The sequence below is a fragment of the Mobula birostris genome, chromosome 3, assembly GCF_030028105.1.
Source record: "Mobula birostris isolate sMobBir1 chromosome 3, sMobBir1.hap1, whole genome shotgun sequence".
In the NCBI taxonomy this organism is placed as follows: Eukaryota; Metazoa; Chordata; class Chondrichthyes; order Myliobatiformes; family Myliobatidae; genus Mobula; species Mobula birostris.
In genome coordinates, this window is record NC_092372.1 from 42,672,246 (window position 1) to 42,696,764 (window position 24,519).

Below are 24,519 nucleotides of genomic sequence, written 5' to 3' on the forward strand. Positions count from 1 at the left end.
CAGGTTGGAGGCTACCCAGATGGAATACAAGGTGTTGCTCCTCCAACCTGAGCATGGCCTCATCAAAGTAGTAGAGGGGGCCATGAACTAATATATTGGAATGGGAAGTCACCATGGGTGGCCACCAGGAGATCTCTCCTTTTGTAATGGACAGTTCAAAGGTACTCAGCAAAGCAGTCTCCCAATCTACATCAGGTCTTTGAAGAAGGAAAACATCTCAGAAGTTTGGAATGAAAAGCCTCATCCTGAGAGCAGATGCAGTGGAGACAGTGGAACTTAGAGAGAGTGGTGGCACTTTTACAAGTGACAGGGTGGGAAGAGGTATAGACCAGATAGCTGTGAGAGTCAGTGGGTTTATAATAGATGTCAATAGATAGACTGTCCCCAGAGATGCAGGCAGAAAGAACGAGAAAGGGGAGAGAGATGTCAGAAGTGGACCAAGTAAATTTGAGGGCAGGGTGGAAGCTGGAGGCAAAGTTGATGAAGTTGATGAGCTCAGTATGGGTGCAGGAAGCAGCACCAATACAGTCATCAATGTAGCGTAGGAAGAGTTGTGGAGCAATGCTGGTATAGGCTTGGAACACAGACTGTTCCATGTAGCTGACAAAAAGACAGGCATAGCTGGAACCCATGAAAGTGCCCACGGTTATGCCTTTGGTTTGGAGGAAGTAGGAGGAGCTGAAAGAGAAATTATTGAGGTTGAGGACCAGTTCTGCCAGAGTGAATAGAGTAGTAATGGAGGGGAACTGGATGGGTCTATTGTCCACTAAATGTAGACCCCAGTTTGAAATTTGGGCTGAGAAGTAGCAGATGCAGTTTAATGCAGAAAGTGTGATGTGTTGCATCTTGGGAGGTCAAAGGCAAGATTTAGGAAAATGTTGCCAGGACTCAAGGGCTTGAGATAGAGGTTGGGTTGGTTAAGAAATCATTTCTTGGAATGTGGTAGACTAGAGGTGTATTAAGCCATGTGGGGCATAGATAAGATAAATACACACTATCTTTTTCTAGGGAAAAGGAAACAAAAAAGCATAGATTCAAGGTTAGAAGGAATTGAGAGGCAACTTTTCCACAATGGATGATGGATGTCTCCTTCAACATTCACTAATTTTTATTGATGCACCACAGAAAGCACCTTATTTGAATGAATTGTAGCTTGATATGGCAAACGCTCCGCCCATGACTGCAAGAAGCTGCAGAGAGATGTGGGCACAGTTCAGCACATCACACAAACCAGCCGCCCCTCCATGGAATCTGTCAACATTTCTTGCCCATCACCCAGTGCCCCTCCGTTCACTCTTCCCTCTTCCTTTCGATTTCTGATAGAACCATAGAACATTACAGCACAGAAACAGGCCTTTTGGCCCTTCTTGGCTGTGCCGAACCATTTTTCTGCCTAGTCCCACTGACCTGCACACAGACCATATTCCTCCATACACCTCTCATCCATGTACCTGTCCAAGTTTTTGTTAAGTGTTAAAAGTGAACCCGCATTTACCACTTCACCTGGCAGCTCATTCCACACTCCCACTACTCTCTGTGTGAAGAAGCTCCCCTTAATATTCCCTTTAAACTTTTCCCCCTTCACCCTTAACCCATGTCCTCTGGTATTTTTCCTCCCCTAGCCTCAGTGGAAAAAGCCTGCTTGCATTCACTCTATCTATACCCATCATAATTTTATATACCTCTATCAAATCTCCCCTCATTCTTCTACGCTCCAGGGAATAAAGTCCTAACCTATTCAACCTTTCTCTGTAACTTTCTCAAGTCTCAGCCACATCCTTGTAAATCTTCTCTGCACTCTTTCAAGCTTATTAATATCCTTCCTGTAATTTGGTGACCAAAACTGCACACAATACTCCAAATTCAGCCTCACCAATGCCTCATACAACCTCACCATAACATTCCAACTCTTATATTCAATACTTTGATTTACAAAGGCCAATGCCTTTATGACCCTATCTACCTGTGACGCCACTTTTAGGGAATTTTGTATCTGTATTCCCAGATCTCTCTATTCTACTGCACTCCTCAGTGCCCTACCATTTACCTTGTATGTTCTACCTTGGTTTGTCCATCCAAAGTGCAATACCTCACACTTGTCTGTATTAAACTCCATCTGCCATTTTTCAGCCCATTTTTCCAGCTGGTCCAATCCCTCTGTAAGCTTTGAAAACCTTCCTCACTGTCCACTACACCTCCAATCTTTGTATCATCAGCAAATTTGCTGATCCAACTTACCACATTACCATTCAGGTCATCGATATAGATGACAAATAACAATGGACCCAGCACTGATCCCTGTGGCACACCACTAGTCACAGTCCTCTACTCAGAGAAGCAGTCCTCCACTACCACTCTCTGGCTTCTTCTATTGAGCCAATGTCTAATCTAATTTACTACCTTTCCATGTATACCTAGCAACTGAATCTTCCTAACTAACCTCCCATGCGGGACCTTATCAAAGGCTTTACTGAAGTCCATGTAGACAACATCCACTGCTTTCCCTTCATCCACTTTCCTGGTAACCTCCTCGAAAAACTCTAATAGATTGGTTAAACATGACCTACCACGCACAAAGCCATGTTGACTCTCACTAATAAGTCCCTGTCTATCCAAATACTTGTAGATTCTATCTCTCAGTACTCCTTCCAATAATTTACCTACCACCAACATCAAACTTACCGGCCTATAATTTCCCGGATTACTTTTAGAGCCTTTTTTAAACAACTCAGCCAGGAACATTGACTGTTCACTTCCTTCCACAGATACTGCCTGCCCACTGGGCTCTTCCAGCATTGTGAATGTGTTTCTCCATATTTCCAGTATCTACAGTCTTTTATGTGTCCTTGTGGAGTAGCTCAATATTGTTTCATGTTAATCTCCTAGATGCACCAAATAAATTCTGCACCATCGAAGCCCCTGGCACTAAAGGATTTCCAGTCAATATAGGGGAAGTTAAAATCACCTACAACAACAACCCTGCTGCTTTGACATCTTTCCATGATGTGCCTTGCTTGCACTGACTATTGGGAGGCCTATATTTTAACCCTGTCATATTGTTTGTACTTTCCTTATTCCAGAGTTCTAAGTGGCCTCACTGGGTGAGTACTCAAAGATGTCCTCCCAAAGAACAGCTGTGACACATTCCCTAATCAACAATGCAACTCCCCTTCCTCTTTTACATCCCTCGCTTTCACATCTGAAACATTTGTATCCTGCATTAAGAAACAAAACACAAAAAGATTAAAGAAAAAATTAATAATCTGCTAGCTGCACAGTCATGGTGATACACTTTACATATAATAATTGTCTAATATTATTTTCTGCCACACCAATAAGTTGCACGAAATGCCTGTGGACTGATGTTCCCACCTGAACAATATGCTACAGTACAAAATTAGCACTGTGAAAGTCAAAGTAATCACTTTACCTTCATAAGTCTGACTGCATTTTCCATTGATCGTCACAATTCTGGTTTTGTTCGGGGTGGAAGGTATCACTCTCTGGGATTTCTATTTAAAAATATGTTGAACAATGACAGCAAATATCAGATTTAGCAATAAAAAGCTCTAGTGCATCCATGATAGCCATGAAAGCTGTAGACCAAGGCAATAGAAACATCATGCCAGCATTAAAGATTTCCCCTATTTCAAAATCTACTTAAAGTTTTATTCTGTACTGAATTAAATGCACCGATTTCAGCATCGAACTCTAAGTCCTGTTTGTGTTCCAATGTTATATTGTTAAATGTAGTCCAAAAGCAAAACACGTTGTATAGTAACAGACATCCCACCCCGCAAAAACTCATTTCGGGGGTAGCACCATCAATTTGTGGGAGACTTCCAGAAGAGGTGGGATGTCTGCAATAGAGTAGCTCTTTAGCAGCTGGCCAGCTAGTTTAAATAACGTTAGCTTTGCTAATGAACGAATGACACCTGTTAAACTCACCTCAACATGTCTTTTACAGTCTTAACGCACCATGGGCAATAGAAAAGTCACTGTTGCAAACAGTGCAGTGAGCAACACTGTCATTATTTTGACCCCTATTAGGCAGGGGTACACTTTAGTGTAGTCTGGGGTGACGTATGTTTTATATTTTTTTTGGAACACTGCCATGGCGTGCTCTCGCTTACGCGCTCTCTCTCTCTCTCTCGTGATCGCTCGCACGCTCTCAAGCGCTCTCGTTTGCTTTCTCTCGTGCGCGCTCTCTTTCGTGATCGCTCTCGCACTCCCTCTTGCTTTCTTTCTCTCGCTGGCTCTCAAAAAATTGATTTCCATGATATTGTATATAATTTGCGGGCATCAGGGAGGCACTATTAATATGCGGGAACACTCACAACATGCTGGAGGAACTCAGCAGGTCAGGCAGCATCCGTGGAAAAGATCGGTGGACACCTGACGAAGGATTCCGGCCCGAAACGTCGACCGATCTTTTCCATGGATGCTGCCCGACCTGCTGAGTTCCTCCAGCGTGTTGTGAGTGTTGCTTTGACCCCAGCATCTGCAGATTATTTTGTGATTAATATGCGGGAGACTCCCGGAACTTCTGGGAGAGGTGGGATGTCTGCAATAAAAGCAGAATATAGGCATTTGCTAAAATATATCACATTAATATATCACACTAAGCAATACTACTTTCTGAAACAGCCATTTTGCCTACCTGTTTTGTTATAAAATATCTTTCTTTAAGATGGTTTAAAAAGTGGTAGGTAGTGTTTCGATGTGATAGCTTATGATTAGGGAAGCAGTAATCACTGAAAGCTTTTCCAGATACTCTCTTCCGATTTGCATTCTCTGTTATTTAGATTTTTAAAAAAAGCAAAATATTAACAAGCATAGTTTTGATCATTTACACATAAATAAAGCAGGAATTGATATCTGGTGACTGAATTAATTGCATTAACTAATTTTAAAATGACTTCTAATGTTCCATGTGTCATTTTTTTTAAACATAAAAATTACCTGAAAATTAAGTTTCACAAAGCCAAAACAGAACAATGAATCGCACAATTATCTCTGGGATCTCAATTAAAAGGGGTGGAAGTCCATCTGTAGGATGCTACCTGAGTTCTAAATGGGATGACACAGCAGCGCAGTGGTTAGTGCACCACATTACAGTGCCACCAATCACTGATTGGGGTTCGATTCCCACCACTATAAGAAGGTTGTACGTTCTACCTGTGACCACATGGATTTCCCCTGAGTGCTCCAGTTCCCTCCCACATTTCCAAACACATATGGTTAGGGTTAGTGAGTTGTGGGCATGCTATGTTGGCAGAAGAAGAGTGGTGACACTTACTCAGCACAATCCTCACAGATATGATTTGTCATAAATGATGTATTTCACTAAATCTTTCAATGTTTCAACACACATGAAACAAATAAAGCTAATCTCTTAATTACTCCTAGTGAACATGGGTTAATAGCTTGATTTAGGGATATATGTGTTCACTGTAAAATGCAGGTTAATAATGAGTTAAAGAAAATTACTTAAGAATAAAAGAGCATGATGCTGAGTCTAACTACCTGTCATACAAACGTACACCAAAAATGTGCCTCATAAACTTTATTGAATGTTTTTGATTAAATGTTTTAAAAAAATATTACAGACCAGAAATACTGGAACATTTAAGTTAGCTGGCAAGCAAATGCAATTGTGCATATCACTTGTCTTTAAAATTATATGGCATAATAATGAATGTCAAAGCAAGCTTTCAAACAGCATATGCTTGCCTACATGTACAATTTCTTTAATTGTAAGGCAACTTTAAGCAAAGTTATAGCTTACTTTATCTATTAGTTTAAACTGTAATTTTAAAACAGTTAGCAACATAGTAAGTGGAATGAGTCTATTAATTATCATTACTACAGTTGCTATATCAGTCTACTGAGGGCTGGAAATAGAAACTAACCGATCTTTGCTGCTGAAGTCTGTTAAGCGGATGGCAGATGACATCATATTGTCAGCATATGGAACTTTGTCAAAAACTTTCTTTAAACATCTAGCCTGGACCAGATCAGGTGGAAATTGATGGAAATATGGAGGGGATAAAATAGATAAATGGATAAAATAACATGAGTGTTTGATAGTTGGCATGAACTCAGTGGGGCAAAGAGCCTCTTTCCATGCTGTATCTCTCTAAGAGCCTTCATAATTCACTGCCTTAAATCAGACATCCCTTCTAACAATTCAATCAAATGATTCAGATTCAACCTTTCCTTAGGAATTCCATGCTCCCTGCCCATGATTAACCTTGATGTATATAGATATATGTCTATGATGTATATGGAGTATAGAGATTTTTCCAAGAATTTATCTGGTACCAAGGTTAAGCAGACTAAGCTATGATTGGCCTATTCATTTTTTTCCATTCTTAAACCTCCTCCACCTTACAGCACAACACTTACAGCAAAAGATCTTTAGAAAATAATGACCCAGCTCTGTCCTATTCCGTCTCTTACTTCTAAGAGTCTGGGAATATATCCATTTTTTAAAGAAGCCAAGCCCCTTAACACTGGCTCCCTATCTGATCATAATATCCAAACTTTCTTATTCTCCCTGGTAACATCGATATGCATATCTTCTCCCTATTCTAGTGCTCAGTGTTGATTTAGAACTATATTTTTTGATCTCTAATAGATCCTCACTTGTTCCTTTATTTTCCATCTTCCCTTTGTGTTTTCATATAAAATATCAGGATTTCCCTTGATTTTATCCACCCTCTTTGCCTTTCTAATTCACTACGCATTCAATACGCCTCCATTCTCTCTGGGATGCTGATTACTCTACACTTGTCACAAGTGTCCTTTATTCACCTTATGCTCCACCTGTATGTTCAAGGGTCCATGTAATCTACATGGAGAGGGTCCAGAGGAGGTTTATGAAAATGATCCTGGGAATGAAGGAGGTAACATATAAGTCACCTCTACCTTAGAAGAGGTCTCAATAGTTCAAAAAGCCCCCTATACCAATTTTTCAGCCATGCATTCATTTGCCATTTTCTTCTGTTCTTACCCTCACTAGCACATGGCACTGGATGTAATCCAGAGATCACCAGCCTTGAAATCCTGCTTTTTAAAATATGTTTCCTGTCTCCCTAAATTCACTCTGCAGTACTGAATCCATTTATTGACCTATGTTATTTGTGCCAATATACACAACAACTTCTACCTGTTCACCCTACCCTTTGAGAATATTCTGCAGCCACTCTGCAAAATCCTGGACCCTAGCACATGGAGGCAGAACAATATTCCACAGTACCCTTTGCAGCCAGCAATCACCAGGCTGGCCCCTAGCTATTGAGAGCCCTATCACTGTTGTCCTTTCTGCCTTCACCCTTGCCCGCTGAACCTCAGAGCCCGTCCTGGTGTCACATATCTGGCTAGGGCTGCCTTCACCTGAACAGCCACCCTCACCCTAACTGGATCCAAAATGATACAATTGTTTCTGAGAGGAATGGTCAACAGGGAAATACTGCACTAACAGCCTACTCCCTTTTTCTTTCCTGCTGGTCAACCAATTCCAAAACCATCTCACTAAAACCCATATCTACCAAACCGTCAGCATCCCAGATGACCCCAAGTGCATTCAGATCCAACTCTAGCTCCTTCATGAACTCAGTCAGGAACTGCAGCTGGATATAACTTCCACTTGTAAAGTCTCCACACACACTCGAAGTCTTCCAGATCTCCCACATCTCACCGGACAAGCATGCCACTGCCCTAACTGCCATCTGAATCCAAGGAACTTTACCTGCACCTCTGTTTGCCAATGCCTTTTAACTTACCACTCAAACACTGGCTCATTCCCTCAATGGCCACTCTGCTAGAGCCCACCTTACCTTTATTGACCAGTGTGACTTACAATATTTTTCTGAAAAGCTCTATTAGCCAATCAGAAAGGCTCTTTTTTAAGCTTCCTGCTGCTACTCCAACTACTGCCTCTCAGGACGTCAAAATGAGCACAGTAATGGCCCTCTTTTAAAGTTTCACACTGCTACTCTGTCTCCTAGCTCTCTTATTTCTCATTTTCTTGCATCCTTTCCACACTTCCCTGATCTCCTTACATCTTGGGTAAATACAATTCTTTGGACATTCAACCTGTAACGCTTTCAAGTACTCATTATTCTCATAAATAGTGGTGATATTGTCTAAAATCACAATTTAGTGCAAATTCTTAGACTTCTAAATCCTAAATATGTCGAATTGTCAGGTGAACGATTAGATATTGTTGTACTGCAGATCATAGTCTTTATTAGGGTCTTTGCTAGTGCATGCCTGGTGGGTGGATTTTGATGCTTTTTTGCGGAAGTGTGTGAGGGTGCAGGAGGGTTGTTGCTTTGCTGCTGCTTGTGCATGGGAGGAGGAGTAGGGGGACTCAGAGGTCTTAACATTTTAACTGTCACTCATTCCTTGGGCACTCTCCTGTTTTTGTGGATGTCTGCGAAGAACAAGAACTTCAGGATGCATATTGCATACATTTCTCTGTATTAAATGGAACTATTAAACTTTCTTTCTTTTGGTCTATGAGGATTTCACTAAAATTTTGGTTCTAAACTTACTGATAATGTGAAAGAGAAAGTGAGCGAGAGAGAAACTCTGCAGATTAAATTGTTCCAAAATGGAGTAATTCTGATGGCCTGATGAATTAGAAATAGCTCTGAACCTAAATATGCTGAGTTTACAACCCATTAGTAAATTAGAGTGGAATTTGAACTTTCTCCCTCTGACTGCGTGGATTTGTTATCCAGTTCCCTTCCATGTCCCAAGGATGTTCCAAGTAATTAACTACACACAATAAATGACACCTAGTATAGGTGAATGATACTAGGTAGAGTTGATGGGTATGTGGGAGGGAATATGTTACAGGTAAATAAACGAAGGAATAGGACTGAGGGGAATGCTTTGAGAACAAGTGTAGGTTTGAAGAGTTGAAAGACCTCCAACTCTGACACAAGAAAATATGAAATGTATGTAGTTACTGCATATCTCAGTGAGGATGATGCAGTACATTTTTGTTTGATTATCACACTGTAATTTCCTGTTTATACATGACAGAAATTCCCTGGTTGAAGCCATGTGCTAAGAGAGGTCTCTGATTAGGTAAAATCTCTGCTAAGATGTCCACAAATGTTCTGTGCACAGCTGTCCTTGAGGGAAATGACAAGCACTTTTCATCCATCTGTCGTTGAAACTTAAATCTTTGTTAATTTTATTTAGAGTAGCGGAAAGCACACATACCTGAAGTTGTAGAGTGCCCGGCACAAACTGGCTGAGAGTCCACTTTGCTAGATGTAGGGAGTCCCACATTGAATAAGCCTCTAGAACCTGTGTTTGTGTCTGTTGCAGCCTCTGTCGCTGGTTCACTATTTGTTCCTGGCCAAGTTATTGGCCTGATCACATTCCCAACGAAAGTTTCATTCTCTGCCCCTGCTCGGGTTCCACCCTCCACCACTAACGATGTCTCTTCTTCTGCCTGCTTCATTGTTACCACTTTCACTCTAGCCCACTGTTTATTTCTTGGTGTTTCTGCTCCTCCCAGTTCTTTAGTTAACGGTGATGGGCCAGCCCCCAACAGTGTCTCAGTCCAGGTTTGCTCTCCTGCTTCTATAACAGTCACTAATGCAGCTCCAGTTAAAGTGTCTGTACTTCTGCCTTCTCTTCTACACAGATGTTGCCACCGTGCAACAACTGGGCTGCTGCTGGCAATGGGACTTGGCAGCTCCCATTTCTTTCTACTGCCAGTGGTTCTGGTTTTGAATTGAGAAGTTATCTGTTTTCCTCTATCTGCCACCTGTAAACCAGCAGAAAGAGCAACTGTGTGTCAAAAGTGAATACGAACATTCCTAAGTGAAAGACTACAACAACAAGAGGATTCAAGAATCATTCTGGCAGTAATATACCATATTAAATATAATAAGCAAAACCCCTGTAAGTGTTACTTTAAAATCTCTGGAACTGAGAGAGCAGTGAAGAACCCCTAAATGCCCCATACAACTGGAGGAAGTGTAATTCCTGTCCCTTCACCTACCCCTCACCACCACCCAGGAACCTAAATAGCCCTTCACGGTTAAGAAGGGGCTTCACTTGCGCCTCTTTCTTCCTGCTCTAATGCACTTGATGCTTGTGATGGGGCCTCCTCTACACTGGTAAAACCAAGGGTAGACTAGATAACTACTTAGTGGAGCACCTGCATACTGTCCATAATGGCCATCGCAATCTTCCAGTTGCATGTAATTTTAGCTCTCCTCAAAACTACATCAACCTGCCATCCTTGGCCTTCTCTAATGGAACTGAAGGGCCAAATTCAAACTGGAAGAATAGCATCTTACATTTTGCATACAGCTCAATAGTATCCACACTGAATTTTCCAGTTCCAGGTAATCTGCAGGCCCTCCTGTGTTCTCTTCTCACATACACTCAACTGTCCACCCAGATTTGTTCTCCCTTTTCCCATCCAATATTTGAACAGAACTGACTAAATATATACAGAAAGTTATTGACTAATTTTTACTTTCATAGAAGTTGGCATTTTCAACAAATGCAATAAATTTTATCGTATTTGACGATATATTTCGCTTGAATTTTCCCTAACCCATAACAGCCAGGGTTTTTTTGGAGTTTCTGCAGCGATGGACAACATCGGAGAGCTGTCAGAGGGCTGCATTCAATATCCCAACGTTCCATTTCTGCTATTCCCTCCTCTCTCTTCCACCCCTCCCCCTTTCCAGTACGACAGTTCCATTTACAGTACAGCTCACATCCCTTTCTCCTCTCCCAGCACAATGGAGCCACTGCCAGCTTTCCTACTGAAATCGTGGACTCCTAAAGCCCGTATCTTCGCCGTCTTTGCCTGCATGCTCGTTTGCTTGGCTGGATTATGGGTCCTGCAGTTCAAACGGATTAATCGTAAAAACAAAGACTTCTATTCTTTTGAAGTTCTGAATTCCAAGGGGAAGCTGGTCTCGCTGGAGAAATACAGAGGCAAAGTAAGTTACATCAGAATCTTGGCTGTTTTGCATTTTTGAACGTAATAAGAGACAGTCATCGTTTTTCTTTTGTGTGACAATATGTAATCTGCAGATTCTTGCATATATTTCATTGTTGTGTTCGGTTATTATAACCAATCCGAATTAATATCTAACAGTCCATTTTAGACACGCCCAAAAACAACTTTTTATTTGTTAATATGATTCAGTTAGAAGAGTAAAATGATCCCGCTCTCCCTCAGTATTAATTGCCGTGGCTTGCAGCAAGTCTTGCTGTGTACGAATTAGCCGGGGTTGATTTTTGCATCAGCAGTGAAAGGTGGTTCTTGTGCTCTGTCGCTGCAGGCATCCCTGGTTGTAAACGTGGCGAGTAACTGCGAACACACGGAAAAGAATTACCAGGGCCTGCAGGAGTTACAGAGAGAACTCGGGCCCATGCACTTCAACGTCCTTGCGTTCCCTTGTAACCAGTTCGGAAAATCCGAGCCCGGCACCAACTCCCAAATCGATAGATTCTCCAGAACAACTTACGGAGCCACTTTCCCCATTTTCGGCAAGATCAAAGTGTTAGGGAACGAGACCGAGCCTGCTTTCCAGTATCTCATGGGTAAGATCACTGTCGCTGTCTTATTTACTATTAATAAAACTTGTCTTAACCTATAACAATGTTGCCTACGACAGATTTAAAGAAAACCATTCTTTATACATTTTCTTCATCAATAATGTAAAATAAATGGTTCAATTAATTAATAGTTTTTTATATAATTTTAAACAGAAGTTCAGCCATTCTCATTTGGGTATGTTTTTCTGGGGAGCCAGTGCAAATCCATTAGACAACTTCCTGTTCCTGGTTCTTCTACATAGCACCCCTCCCCATGAACACCACCACTCAAGACTAATTTCCCCGCAGCCATCATAAATCACTCCCCAATCAAAATCCCCACCATGTTTTGCTCTGAACTTTCCTCTTGCTATTCTTCTCCACTTAGAGTGGGGAAGAAGCAATTGGGATTGTATTGAAAACCTGAAAATCAGGCTTGGAGAGCACACTGAGATCCAGCATTAATGGACAACAAACTGTTCCTCTGCCTACACATGTGACTTGTCTCTCATTCCTTCAATATCTAACAAATCTGAAAACCCAACCAGTGTTCCTGACCTACCTGCATTTGGTTAGGGTCCAAGATTTCAGTTGAAAAGCTGTAGCTGATTCTGTTGGGAAAAAGAATGCTGGAGAAACTCAGTGGATCAGGCAGCATCTTTAGATGCAAAGGGATAGTTGACTTGTTAGGTCAAGACCACGCAGAAACAAAATGCTGACTCCTCAGTTGCTGTCTGACCTGTTGAGTTCCTCCAGCAGATTATTTTCTACTCCAGGTGACAGCATGTGTAGACTCTTGTGCCTTTGCTTAATCTATTGTGCTAGAGGAGGAGAAAGGGAAATGAGCTGGACTGTAAATGAAACTGTTCTGGTGAGAGGTGAGGGGGCGGAGTGAGAGAAAGTAAATGGTTCCTTCTAGTCAAGACTCTAGTCTCAGAACTTTCCTCAGTAGTTCTGGTGAGAGGTTAACAACCTGAAACATAATTTCTTTCTCAGTAGATACTGCCTGGCTTTCTGGGTGTTTCCAATATTCATCCTGTTGTGTATTTTTAAGCGTGAAGGTGCTGTTCTCTATGTATTGATACATTTGCAGACCACTTTGACAAGAGCCAGCATAGAAGTATGGAAGGAAAATTCTGTTCGACTAATGAACTGGGATTGAGCATGTAAGGTTATTTAGAACATGAAAAGTCCTTGAAAGTGAGTCCATAGGGTGTGGAAACAGTTACTGATGGGGCAGTTGAAGTTGAGTGAAGCCATCCCCTCTGGTTCAAGAACCTCAATGATTGAGGGGTAACAACCGTTCCTATACTGGTGGTGTGGGTCCTGAGGCTCCTGTACATTCTTCCTGATGGCAGCAGTGAAAAAAAGAGCATGGCCTGGGTGGTGCCCTCTGATAGTATTAAGAAAGTGTCTAGTCGAGCACTTGAAATTCGTAGGAAAAGGCAGCTGTGGACCAAATGCTGGAATACGGGATTGATATGGATGGGCACCCACTGTTTGGCATACATTTAGTAGACCTGTTTCCATGCCACATGAAGCTATGACTTCTGCTTCTCTGACAGCAGAAAATTAGACAACTGGCACATTATTATTTAATTAAGATTGTCACAGATTTTGCTATCACAGTGACATGCAAAGGTTTGGGCACCCCTGGTCAAAATTTCTGTTACTGTGAATAGCTAAGCGAGTAAAAGATGTCCTGATTTCCACAATGCATAAAGTTAAAGATGACACATTTCTTTACTATCTTAAGCAAGAAAACTTCTCTGTTTCCGTCTTTTAAAGTTTCAAAATAACAAAAAAGGAAGAGGGCCAGAAGCAAAAGTTTGGGCACCCTGCATGGCAGTACTTAGTAACACCCCCCTTGGCAAGTATCACAGCTTGTAAACACTTTTTGTAGCCAGCTAAGAGTCCTTCAATTCTTGTTTGGGGGATTTTCGCCCATTCTTCCTTGCAAAAGGCTTCTAGTTCTGTGAGATTCTTGAGCCGTCTTGCATGCACTGCTCTTTTGAGGTCTATCCACAGATTCTCAATGATGTTTAGGTCAGGGGACTGTGAGGGCCATGGCAAATCCTTCAGCTGGTGCCTCTTGAGGTAGTCCATTGTGGATTTTGAGCTGTGTTTAAGTTTATTATCCTGTTGTAGAAGCCATCCTCTTTTCATCTTCGGCTTTTTTACCGATGGTGTGATGTTTGCTTCCAGAATTTGCTGGTATTTAATTGAATTCATTCTTCCCTCTACCAGTAAATGTTCCCCATGCACCCGTGCTTAACAGTTGGAGAGGTGTTCTTTTCATGAAATTCTGCACCCTTTTTTCTCCAAACATACCTTTGCTCATTGTGGCCAAAAAGTTCTATTCTAAAGGTTCAAAGGAACATCTAAACAAGCCTGATGCATTTTTGAAATAAGTCCTGTGGACTGATGAAGTTAAAATGGAACTTCTTGGCCGCAATGAGCAAAGATATGTTTGGAGAAAAAAGGGTGCAGAATTTCATGAAAAGAACACCTCTCCAACTGTTAAGCACGGGGGTGGATCGATCATGCTTTGGGCTTCTGTTGCAGCCAGTGGCACGGGGAACATTTACTGGTAGAGGGAAGAATGAATTCAATTAAATACCAGCAAATTCTGAAAGCAAACATTACACCTTCTGTTAAAAAAAATGCTGAAGATGAAAAGAGGATGGCTTCTACAACAGGATAATGAACCTAAACACAGCTCAAAATCCACAATGGACTACCTCTAGAGGCGCAAGCTGAAGGTTTTGCCATGGTCCTTACAGTCCCCCGACCTAAACATCATCGAAAATCTGTGGATAGACCTCAAAAGAGCAGTTCATGCAAGACGGCCCAAGAATCTCACAGAACTAGAAGCCTTTTGCAAGGAAGAATGGGTGAAAATCCCCCAAACAAGAATTGAAAGACTCTTAGCTGGCTACAGAAAGCGTTTACAAGCTGTGATACTTGCCAAAGGGGGTGTTACTAAGTACTGTCATGCAGGGTGCCCAAACTTTTGCTTTGGGCCCTTTTCCTTTTTTGTTATTTTGAAACTGTAAAAGATGGAAATAAAAAAGTTTTCTTGCTTAAAATATTGAAGAAATGTGTCATCTTAACTTTATGCCTTTTGGAAATCAGTTCATCTTTTACTCGCTTAGCTATTCACAGTAACAGAAATTTTGACCGGGGTGCCCAAACTTTTGCATGCCACTGTATATTGTGTATTTTATACCATAGAACCATTTAGATCAAAATTGCAGTACTTAATTCTCTTCCATTGTCTCACTCTTTGTGAATAATAACTATCAAAAGAAAATAAGAAACTGAAGCAGGTATGAATTATAAGGTACTTCATGCCTGTTTACCAGTAAATAAAACCATGGCTATCGCAATTTCCTTGAATCCCTACTTTGTTTTCCGATCTCCATAACTTTGATTCATCCATTTTCCAAAATTCTATTCACTTGATATTTATAAATTTGGTTTTTGAATGACCCTCATTTCGTACAGGTTTCCCCCGCCATTCGAAGGTAGAGCGTTCCTATGAAACGGTTCGCAAGCCGAAATGTCGTAAAGCGAAGAAGCAAATACCATTTATTTATATGGGAAAATTTTGTGAGCGTTTGCAGACCCAAAAATAACCTACCAAATCATGCCAAATAACACATAAAACCTAAAATAACAGTAATATATAGTAAAAGCAGGAATGATATGATATATACACAGCCTATATAAAGTAGAAATACTTTTCCACAATCATTGCCGGCACAGGTCTCCGTAGCGAAAATCTCACGCAAGCGCTTTCGGTAGAATATCTCACACAAGCGCTGTTGGCAAAAACACGGACCAAGTGCTCTCCAGTAATCTTTAAACTATGAAGCTGCCAAATCATACCAAATAACACGTAAAAATACACAGCCTATATAAAGTAGAAATAACGTATGTACAGTGTAGTATCACGGGAATCGGGAAGACAGTGAGCACACTGATGATGGTGTGTTAGACTGAGTCGTCGCAGGCTGGGGTGATGCAGTGGCCCCCCCACCCTCCAGGCCGCTGAGCGATACATTGCTGCGAAGAATGCAGGGGTCCGGCGGTAGCCGGGAGGTACACAGGACATCTTTAAGAAAAAAGCCGAAACAAACATGCCGATTAATTAGGTGCCACCCGTAATTGTCAGCCCAGATCAGTGCCAATTTCCGATTGCGTTGTCTCTGATCTGGGCCGACAATTATGTGTCGGCGGCACCTAATTAATTAGCATGTTTATTTCGGTTTTTTTCTTAAAGATGTGCTGTGTGCCTCCCGGCTACCTTTGCATTCTCCGCGAATCGATATCTGTCCGTGGCCTGGGGGTTGGGGTGGTGGGACACTGGTTGTCATCTCGTCGCCTGTTTCCATTAGAGCAGGCAGCTCATCTTCTTCTATCTCTGCCCGCCTCGATGTCGAAGGTCAAGGTTTGTCATCTGCTGTGGCTGATGTGGAAGGCTTGCTTGACTGCTGAGCTTCGCGCATTTTTCTATCACACAGTTCTTTAATAAGGACTCAAACCATCCTGCAAATATCCCCTAAACCGACGTACCCTTTCAAAATTAAAGTCGTACTTTATCATTACTCATTCAGTTTCGATTGTTATCCTTTTTTCTTCCAATTGCATCAGCTCTTCATCTGTCAATTTTTGGTGATGGAATGCCAAAACCTCTTCAACATCATGTTCGTCAGCTTCCACAAGCCAAACTCACGTTGTCCTTACTTCGTTCACCACGATCAAAACGCTTAATTATGTCTAGTTTTACCGTAAGTGTAACACCCTTACGAGCTCTTTCAGGCTTTTCTGATACCATAGAACTCATCTTGCAAAGGGCTGCTCACAGGCACATGTTAAAGCAAAGCAGTTCCGAATCCGGGGGGAGAGCGGCTGCTCGGGGCGCGCCCTACCTTTTATCGCGAGCTGATTTTTTATCGCGCACTGAATTTTTTTTCGTAACAGTGAAAACACCTTCTGAAAGTGAAAATAGGGTACTAATGTAGGTCTTTCGTAACAGTGAGGTTTCGTAAAGTGAACATTCGAAAAGTGGGGACACCTGTATTGGGATTGTATTTGTTTTAACTGCCACTCGCCATTCAGTGCCTACATCTAATGTGCAGTATGGCTCTGACACCTGTGCCTGTGATGTGGAAGTGAAAAAAGCAGGTCAACCTCTAGCACAGCTATAGTCCCACACCACTGATAGATTTGCCATCGAGTTCAGTAATGCAGGAAAAATGTACTCAACTGAGGGACTCTAATACAAAGGGATAGCTGGCTTGAACAGTGTTAAGCATTTAAATATGTGGTCATGGACACAAAATAGCACTCAATTTATTTACTTTACTTTCTCTATTATCCTAAATTATCTTCTCAATTTTAATTTTAAATTTGGACCAGTACTTTCCGAACTTTTTTTTTGGGCTCCCAGACCACATCCCCAGCACCCCCCTTCCTTTTGAGCCATTACATAAAAGCTATAAAGAATTTTGATTTACGATGCACAGTGAAAGAAATAGGAACTGCAAATTTAAAGTAGTGACAAAATAATTGGAAAAATTATTCATAAATCAATTTACAACTACAATTTTATTTATTTTTGATTTTTGCAAAACTGTACTTAGAACCCCCCCCCCCCCCCCCGACTGCTGGCAGAATGAGTTCTTCTCCAATTGTATGGGGCATTCCAGATTTAGTAATGAGCAACGAAATATTGTATGAAGCACGCAATCCATCACTTTTTTGCTGTGAGGTGCTGGCAAACATGTTTTGAAGTGTTTTCTGTTTCTGAAAGTTTTCACAAAATGAAAATAAGCCAAATTATTGTTTGCTTTATCAGAGTGTATTCTCTATAAATGCTCAAGGAGCCTGGACAGTTTCATTGCCTCCTTTGAAAAACACATCTTCACACAACAGACACATTGGCTGCTGTTGGTTGCTTGGTACTGGTATAAATCCATATTTCAGATATACTATACTGTCAGCACTACGCACTATACTATCTGCACTTCTTTTTCATCTGTTTCTGCCATCTTCATTAAGGATTAATGACCATGGTCAATCGCCTATTGTTTCAATCTCAAGTGCTGCAATCAGTAAAAGGGAAAGCTATGATGTCATCATAACTCAGGCAAAATCTGCTCTCGGCCTGAAGATACATACTGTAAGTGTGACAGCAATATCTCAGTTGGGCTGTGGTCTGGAGAAGTGCAGTCAAAATCATTGAAAAGGACAAATTCTGAACTTTAACTCATTGAATACTGTCCCCTAATTCACAGGAACTGCATCACTGTGTGATTAGAGTACTGGAATCGTACTAGCTAATACTGTACTGTACAACAGTAGTGAATGGCAATAATGCACTGGCCAGGCCTGGAAACCACAGTTTCTTCAGTCCAGATTTTCCATCATGTGCCAAATACAGGAGTGTCACATTGCTTTTTAACAACAAATTTACACTTCGAGCAAAGTATAAGAGAACAATGAGTTGGCAAGAGATGAGGTAATTACATGATCATTGTGATCAAGTATGAGGCACTGAGGTGAAAATACTTATAATAAATAATTCATTTCATGAATTAAGCCTGTAATCCCTTAGCTTCCCCCTTTGCTATCAAGTGCACCCCCACCACCCCATGGGGCAATATTGCCCACAAATTTCATGATATGTGCCAGTGATATTAAACCTGATTCTGATTTGGGGGATCTTAAAACCATAAGACTTAGGAGCAGAATTAGGCTATTCAGCCCATCATGTCTGCTGTGCCATTTAATCATCACTGATTTATTTTCCCTCTCAACTCCATTCTCCTGCCTTCTCCCTGTAATCTTTGACACCCTTACTAATTAAGAACCTAGCAACCTCCACTTTAAATATACACAATGGCTTGGCCAGCACAGCCATCTGTGACAATGAATTCCAAAGATTCACCACCTTCTGGCTAAAGAAATTCCTCATCATCTCCATTCTGAAGGGGTGTCCTTGTATTTTGAGGCTGTGCCCTGGTCCTAGATTACACCACTGCTGGAAACATCCTCTTCATGTCCACTCTATCGAGGCTTTTCAGTATTCGAAAGTTTTCAACGAGATCCTCCCTCACTCCAGTGAGTACAGGTTCAGGGCCTTCAAATGCTCCACAAACATCAGCTCTTTCATTCCCGACATCATTCTCATGAACCTCCTCTCAACCCTTTCTAATGCCAGAATATCCTTTCTCAGATATTGAGCTCAAAACTGCTCAAAATACGCCGTGCGGTCTGACCAAAGCCATACAAAGCCTCAGCATCACACCCTTGCTTTTATATTCTCAATTTCTTGAAATGAATGCTAACTTGCATTTGCCTTCCTTACTTCTGACGTAACCTGCAAGCTAATCTTTTTAAAATCCTGCAATGAGACTCCCAAGTATCTTTGCACCTCCGATTTCTGAATTAGTTCATTTGAAAATAGTCTGCTCTTTTATTCCTTCTACTAAAGTGCATGACTATACACTTCCCTACACTGTATTGCATCTGCCACTTTCTTGCTCATTCCCTTAACCTGTCTATAGTCTTCTGCAGAATCCTGGTTCCTCATCATTACCTGTCCCTCCACCTATCTTTCAATTGTCTGCAAACTTGGCCACAAAAGCTATCAATTCCATCATCTAAATTATTGACATATAACATGAAAAGGAGGCCCCTGCTGGGCACCACTGGTCACCGGCAGCCAACTAGAAAAGGCCACCTTCTAATGATCTGGTTATAGAGCAAGCAAACTAATTGCAGCATTGATCTCCGAGGTACTTCGTTAATGACCTTCAGCTTTTGAACAGGAATCTTTAGTGTTTGTCATTTTTCAAATATAATTGGTCTTCAGAAGTTTACCTCCTATTCGGTCCATTTGCAACCTTAAAAAATACTGTAAGTCTATGCATTAACTTTATTTGCTTTCTTAACTAATTTTAAAACTTTAGACACAACCAAGATGGAACCCCGATGGAATTTTTGGAAATATCTGGTCAACCCCAAGGGTCAAGTGGTAAAGGTCTGGCGAACTGAAGACTCCATGGCTATTATCAAGAAAGAAGTGTCAGAATTAGTGGCAAAAATTATACTGAAAAGACGAGAAGAGTTTTAAAGTAGAGCAGCTGTGTCAGACAGTCTCCTTCTATGAATTCTGAAAATAGTCTGCACACCTGAAGCTTATACAAGCTGTTGCAGTTTCACTAGATAGTGAATTTCCTTGCATCTGAAATTTCCAGCCACATGAAAGTGTCTTGAGTCCTGATGCTAAAATCTAAATCTATTGTGATATGTGATTACCATGTCATACAATTGTAAAATTCTGTTGCAGTTTTGTTACAACAGAATTATGATTTTTTTGTGGTAGACAAACCTCTATTGATGTTTACATGAGCTACTTTGTTAAAAGGGTACACAACACATGATATTTTGAAAATTACATTACCATTTAATGCAGACTGCAGCAGCAAATTTCTATACACTCGGAGATAATCCTGAATCAATTCACAATATTTATAGATACAAGATAAAAACAACCACTAAGAATGAACAGATTATCTTTTCCAATTAACATTGATTTAGGTATTCCTAAAGCAATATAAATTGGGATCTATTTTTTTGGATCTCAGTTTTTTTTTTATTTAAAATATGATTGACATGTTTTGTTCATATCATGGATCAGACCAACTCAATGTCACAGAATAGATTTCAAGATACCATTATCTATTGGACATAGTTTCACTAGAAAAAAAATTGCAGTAACTACAAGGAGATTAGCCTGAAATTCTTGTTTGACCTTATTGTTGTACAGATATGAACATCAACAATCACAACATTAACTTTTATGTTATATTTAAAATTTTAATCCCGGAGATCTGGTTCATTAATTTTTTTGCACTATAACCAGTTAAATTCTTATTTGCTTTTTAATTTCAGTTCTTAAACTAACATTATATAAGCCTATAGAAAATCTATATTTTTAGATACAGTTGCCTCCAGCATTCAAACAAGTATATATTGGATAGTGAAAATTTGATTCAATGGAACAAATCTATATAACGCTTTCCTTGTACAAAGAGTCTCTTTCAGTGTTACCTATATTTTGGTTGTTATGTATACAACATACTTTCTCCCATGGATGCAGTCAGCCCACAAATAATTTAGTTGTGTTTCCCATCACAAAGAATAGCTGCTGGTCAAGTATATTTGAGAAGATTAATACATATTCTTAAAGTTCTTTTGATTCTCATAAACTATTCATGTTACTTTTGTAATTTATAATAACAAAGCCTTAATCTGTGACTGTCAAGTGATTTATCAGTAGCACTCTGCTATGTACAAAAATATTACTGTTTTGCAGATGTTTCTTTAATGTGGCCTAAGAACAATACTCAATTTGTAATTAGACCATATTAGAGGTGATTCCCACATGTTACTTAAAAAAACAGGCCATATTCCATAATGCCACGCCACATTATCAGTGTGTGTATCAAGAAAGCAAATTGAAAACAATAAATTTTGTGTAAATGTATTAGTTGCTTTACACATTAATTCTCCGGGAGCAAATGTTATTCCTCATCCAACTTTTTGAGTAGAGATTTGAAAGTTCTATAAGGACTAATCTCCATAAACTAATGGCCATAATGCAGGGGTCACCTGTACTCATGATAGAACAGCAGCATATCTAACAGGATGATGTCCTTTGGTTGCTATAATGCTTTTTGAATTAGCTCAACAGCGAATATTTGTGGGTGCATAATGGCCAAGATATCACTTGTGTTCAGCTTGAGACATAAAAAGGTTTTCATGTCTCCCTCGTATGCATTACTACAGGAGCTGCTCAGATATATGACACTCTTCTTACTTCAACCATTTCTTCCATAATTCACTTTATGTTTTCTCTTTATATTTTTTCTATTAATCCATGTATTAATCAATTATTTTCATTGTTTAATACATTTTGTTTCTGTGCTTCCTTTTGTATTGGATTCCATTACAAAACCAGAACAACGAAAGCAGGAAAATCTCCAAATAGACTGTTATTTTACCATTAGAAATAGAAGAAGTAGGCTATTCAGCCTTTGGGGCCTGCTCAGTAGCTGATCTCACACAAACCTTTGATTGCTTGAATGTCTAAAAATCAATCAAGCTCTACCTTGAATAGATTTAATGACCGGAATACCACACCCGTCTTGATTAGAGAAGTCCAAAGATTCATTGGTGTCTGGGTGAAGGAATTCTAATCACCTCTACCTTGAATGGCTGACTGTTTAATTTGAAATTATGACCCCAGTTTCCAGACACTGAGGTCAGGGGAAACACAACTCTACATTGGCTCTGTCAAGCCCTTTGTGAATTTTAGAACAACACACACAAAAATCTGGAAGAGCTCAGTAGGTCAGGCAGCATCTATGGAGGAGAATAAGCAGCTGATGTTTCAGTCTGAGAGCCTTCATCAAGGAAGGTTCCTGATGAAGGGTATCAGCCCAAAACATCAGCTATTTATTCCAGTCTATAGATGCTGCCTGACTTGCTGAGTTCCTCCAACATTTTATATGCATTGCTCATAGAATTCCAGCATCTGCACAATCTCTTATGCTTGTGAGAATTTTGTCAACTAACATTCTTCTAAGTTCAAACACAGTCTACTTATTCTCTTTTATACAATAGATATGTCAATATGTGAACCAACATCAGATTACTGTTAACTATGGAGCCAAAGGTTACATGCTGGCCATTTATCTTTTGCACTTGTATTGTTCATGTTAATTTTGGATTGCAGAGGTACAAGCTCACTTTTCCAAGATGACGCCTCACTTTCCTAGGATCTCCTAGATAAGAATGCAATATTTTTATTCATGGTTATTACAGTTTTGTGCAGCATTTCTGTCTGTTAGTGTCTGGAGTGAATTGTTTGGGTGTGTAAATTTTTGAGTAACAACTACACAGAATTCGTAGTTTCAGCTAATCTTCTCTCAAAGCCATAGCATCAGTGATGACTATGCATTGAGTTGCTGAGGCTCTAGCCTTCTTATCACCATACCCTCTTTCCCCCTTCGAGACAATTCTTAAAATCTACCCCTTTAAATGGATTTTCAGTCATAATGCCTAATATTTTTACGTATTTGTAAAACATCTCGGGAACTTTCCATATGTTAAAGGTACTATATTATTACAAACTGTTCTCTGATTTAGTCACTTCAGAAATTAACATAGCTATGCTGTGTATGCTTTACCATATTGGAATGTGAGCAATTTATTAAAAAGTTTTTGAAATATAAGAAATCTGTGGACGTGCTGGGACTTTTCACTGCTCTGTTCACTGGCAGTAGCCTTGAATGGCATTTCACTCTTCCATACGTTCGCATTATAATAACCGATGACACAAAAAACATAACAGGATTCAGGAGAAGAGAAAATCATAAGTAAATGAAAGATTTAAGTGTTTGATCTGAGAAAAACGCTGGCAGCCCCACTATATATAATTTTGTTTATAGAGAATTGGTATATTTCTATGTATATCAAAGTGATTACATTCCTTCATCTTTTTTGTATAATCTCTTCAAAACATCAATAAACATACTTTATTTTGGATGGGCTTTTACGCTTTAAGTTATAAATTAATTTCTTTCATTTGGTATGTTCCTGTTTACATTCCTAAACAGTAACAGGAGGTCTGTTCTATTTGTTATTTTTCCAAAATAAAAGTTAATCCACAAATGTTGTGCAGTCAGATTGTCTAATTGTCATCAAATTCTGGATGAGTCAGACCTTCGTAATAACCTCTAGCAAGGCCAATATCTGCAGCTGAAACTCAAATGTTTAGTTCATATAATCTGGTAAACATAGCATCCAGTTCAACCTTTTATCTAAATTGTAACCCAGTCTTTCTTGGGTTACAATTTAGTCCATCATCAAAATTAGTTCTACCAGAAAAATGCAACCCATTCTTTTCTCAATCCAGCTCTCACTGAAGCACTTATCCACAACAGTGGCTACTTGGATTTCATCTAGTACAGCGGTTCATGGACCCTTTGCTTAATGGTACTGGTCCATGGTATTTAAAAAGATTGGGAACCTTGCCACGGCCTAAGTAATTTCCTGTTCAAAAGTATCATAGTCCCTTTAACTTTGTTCAACAGATCTCTGCAGTCTCTACCAATACTCTAACCATCTCCCTCATTAGGTGCATTCCTGTTTTGACATACTGCACTCTACTAAATGTGTTTTAATCCTTTTCTGTCACCTGCCCCTTCTTCTCTCATTCAGGGTTTGCTGATCATTTGTCCTTCAGGTCTCCTGAAGCGTTAAGCCATATCAACATACAGTAAACTAGCCAGTTTAGAACAGTAGCATAATACATTAGGCCTCTTTGGCTGGCACTCCCCTTGCTGAACCCACTGAATATGATGATGCAAAACAACAAAGGATTTGGCAATGATCCTATCACTGAAACAAAATTCAGGCAATATCTTTGTGGTGAGATCAAGACACAATATAGCTTTCCCAGAGTTATACACATGGCCTACAGGAAAATATGATGTCCAACCTTATGCATGTAAGACCATCATATAGAGGAGCAAAAATAGGCTATTCAATCATAGCTGATGTATTTCCCCTGTCAACCTCATTCTTCTGTCTTCTCCCCATAATCCTTGACACCCTTACTAATCATGAACCTACCAGCCTCTGCCTTAAATATACTCAATGACTTAGCCTCTGCAGCCACCTGGGACAATAAATTCCATAGATTCACCACCCTCTTCTTTAAGAAATTCTTCCTCATCTCTGTTCTAAAGGGATGACTTTGTATTTTGGGAATGTGCCATCTGGACAGACTTTACTGCTGATGGAAGCAACCTCTCCATCTCCACTCTATCCAGGCTTTTCACTATTTGACTG

The 24,519-nt window shown here is 40.1% G+C and overlaps 2 protein-coding genes across 3 annotated transcripts in view; one reads left to right on the forward strand and one right to left on the reverse strand.

The window, feature by feature from the left end:
- Positions 1 to 24,519, reverse strand: part of LOC140194993 (cell division cycle protein 20 homolog) — a 70,928-nt gene that overhangs the window by 40,269 nt on the left and 6,140 nt on the right. The window contains exons 1-4 of one of the 2 annotated variants that reach the window (XM_072252514.1): positions 10,514 to 10,546; positions 9,241 to 9,793; positions 4,661 to 4,794; positions 3,431 to 3,512 (exon numbers count right to left, since the gene is read on the reverse strand). In XM_072252514.1, coding sequence (XP_072108615.1) covers positions 3,431 to 3,512; positions 4,661 to 4,794; positions 9,241 to 9,793; positions 10,514 to 10,531 — 787 coding nt within the window. In that variant the 5' untranslated portion in view covers positions 10,532 to 10,546. Of the gene's footprint in view, positions 1 to 3,430; positions 3,513 to 4,660; positions 4,795 to 9,240; positions 9,794 to 10,513; positions 10,547 to 24,519 lie in introns of those variants that run through there. The other variant, XM_072252513.1, reaches the window with a different exon arrangement.
- On the forward strand, positions 10,740 to 23,288 carry LOC140194994 (probable glutathione peroxidase 8-B). The gene is made up of 3 exons (XM_072252515.1): positions 10,740 to 10,988; positions 11,334 to 11,595; positions 19,569 to 23,288. Exons 1-3 carry the CDS (start codon positions 10,785 to 10,787, stop codon positions 19,730 to 19,732), a joined length of 630 nt encoding a protein of 209 aa, XP_072108616.1. The 5' UTR covers positions 10,740 to 10,784; the 3' UTR covers positions 19,733 to 23,288.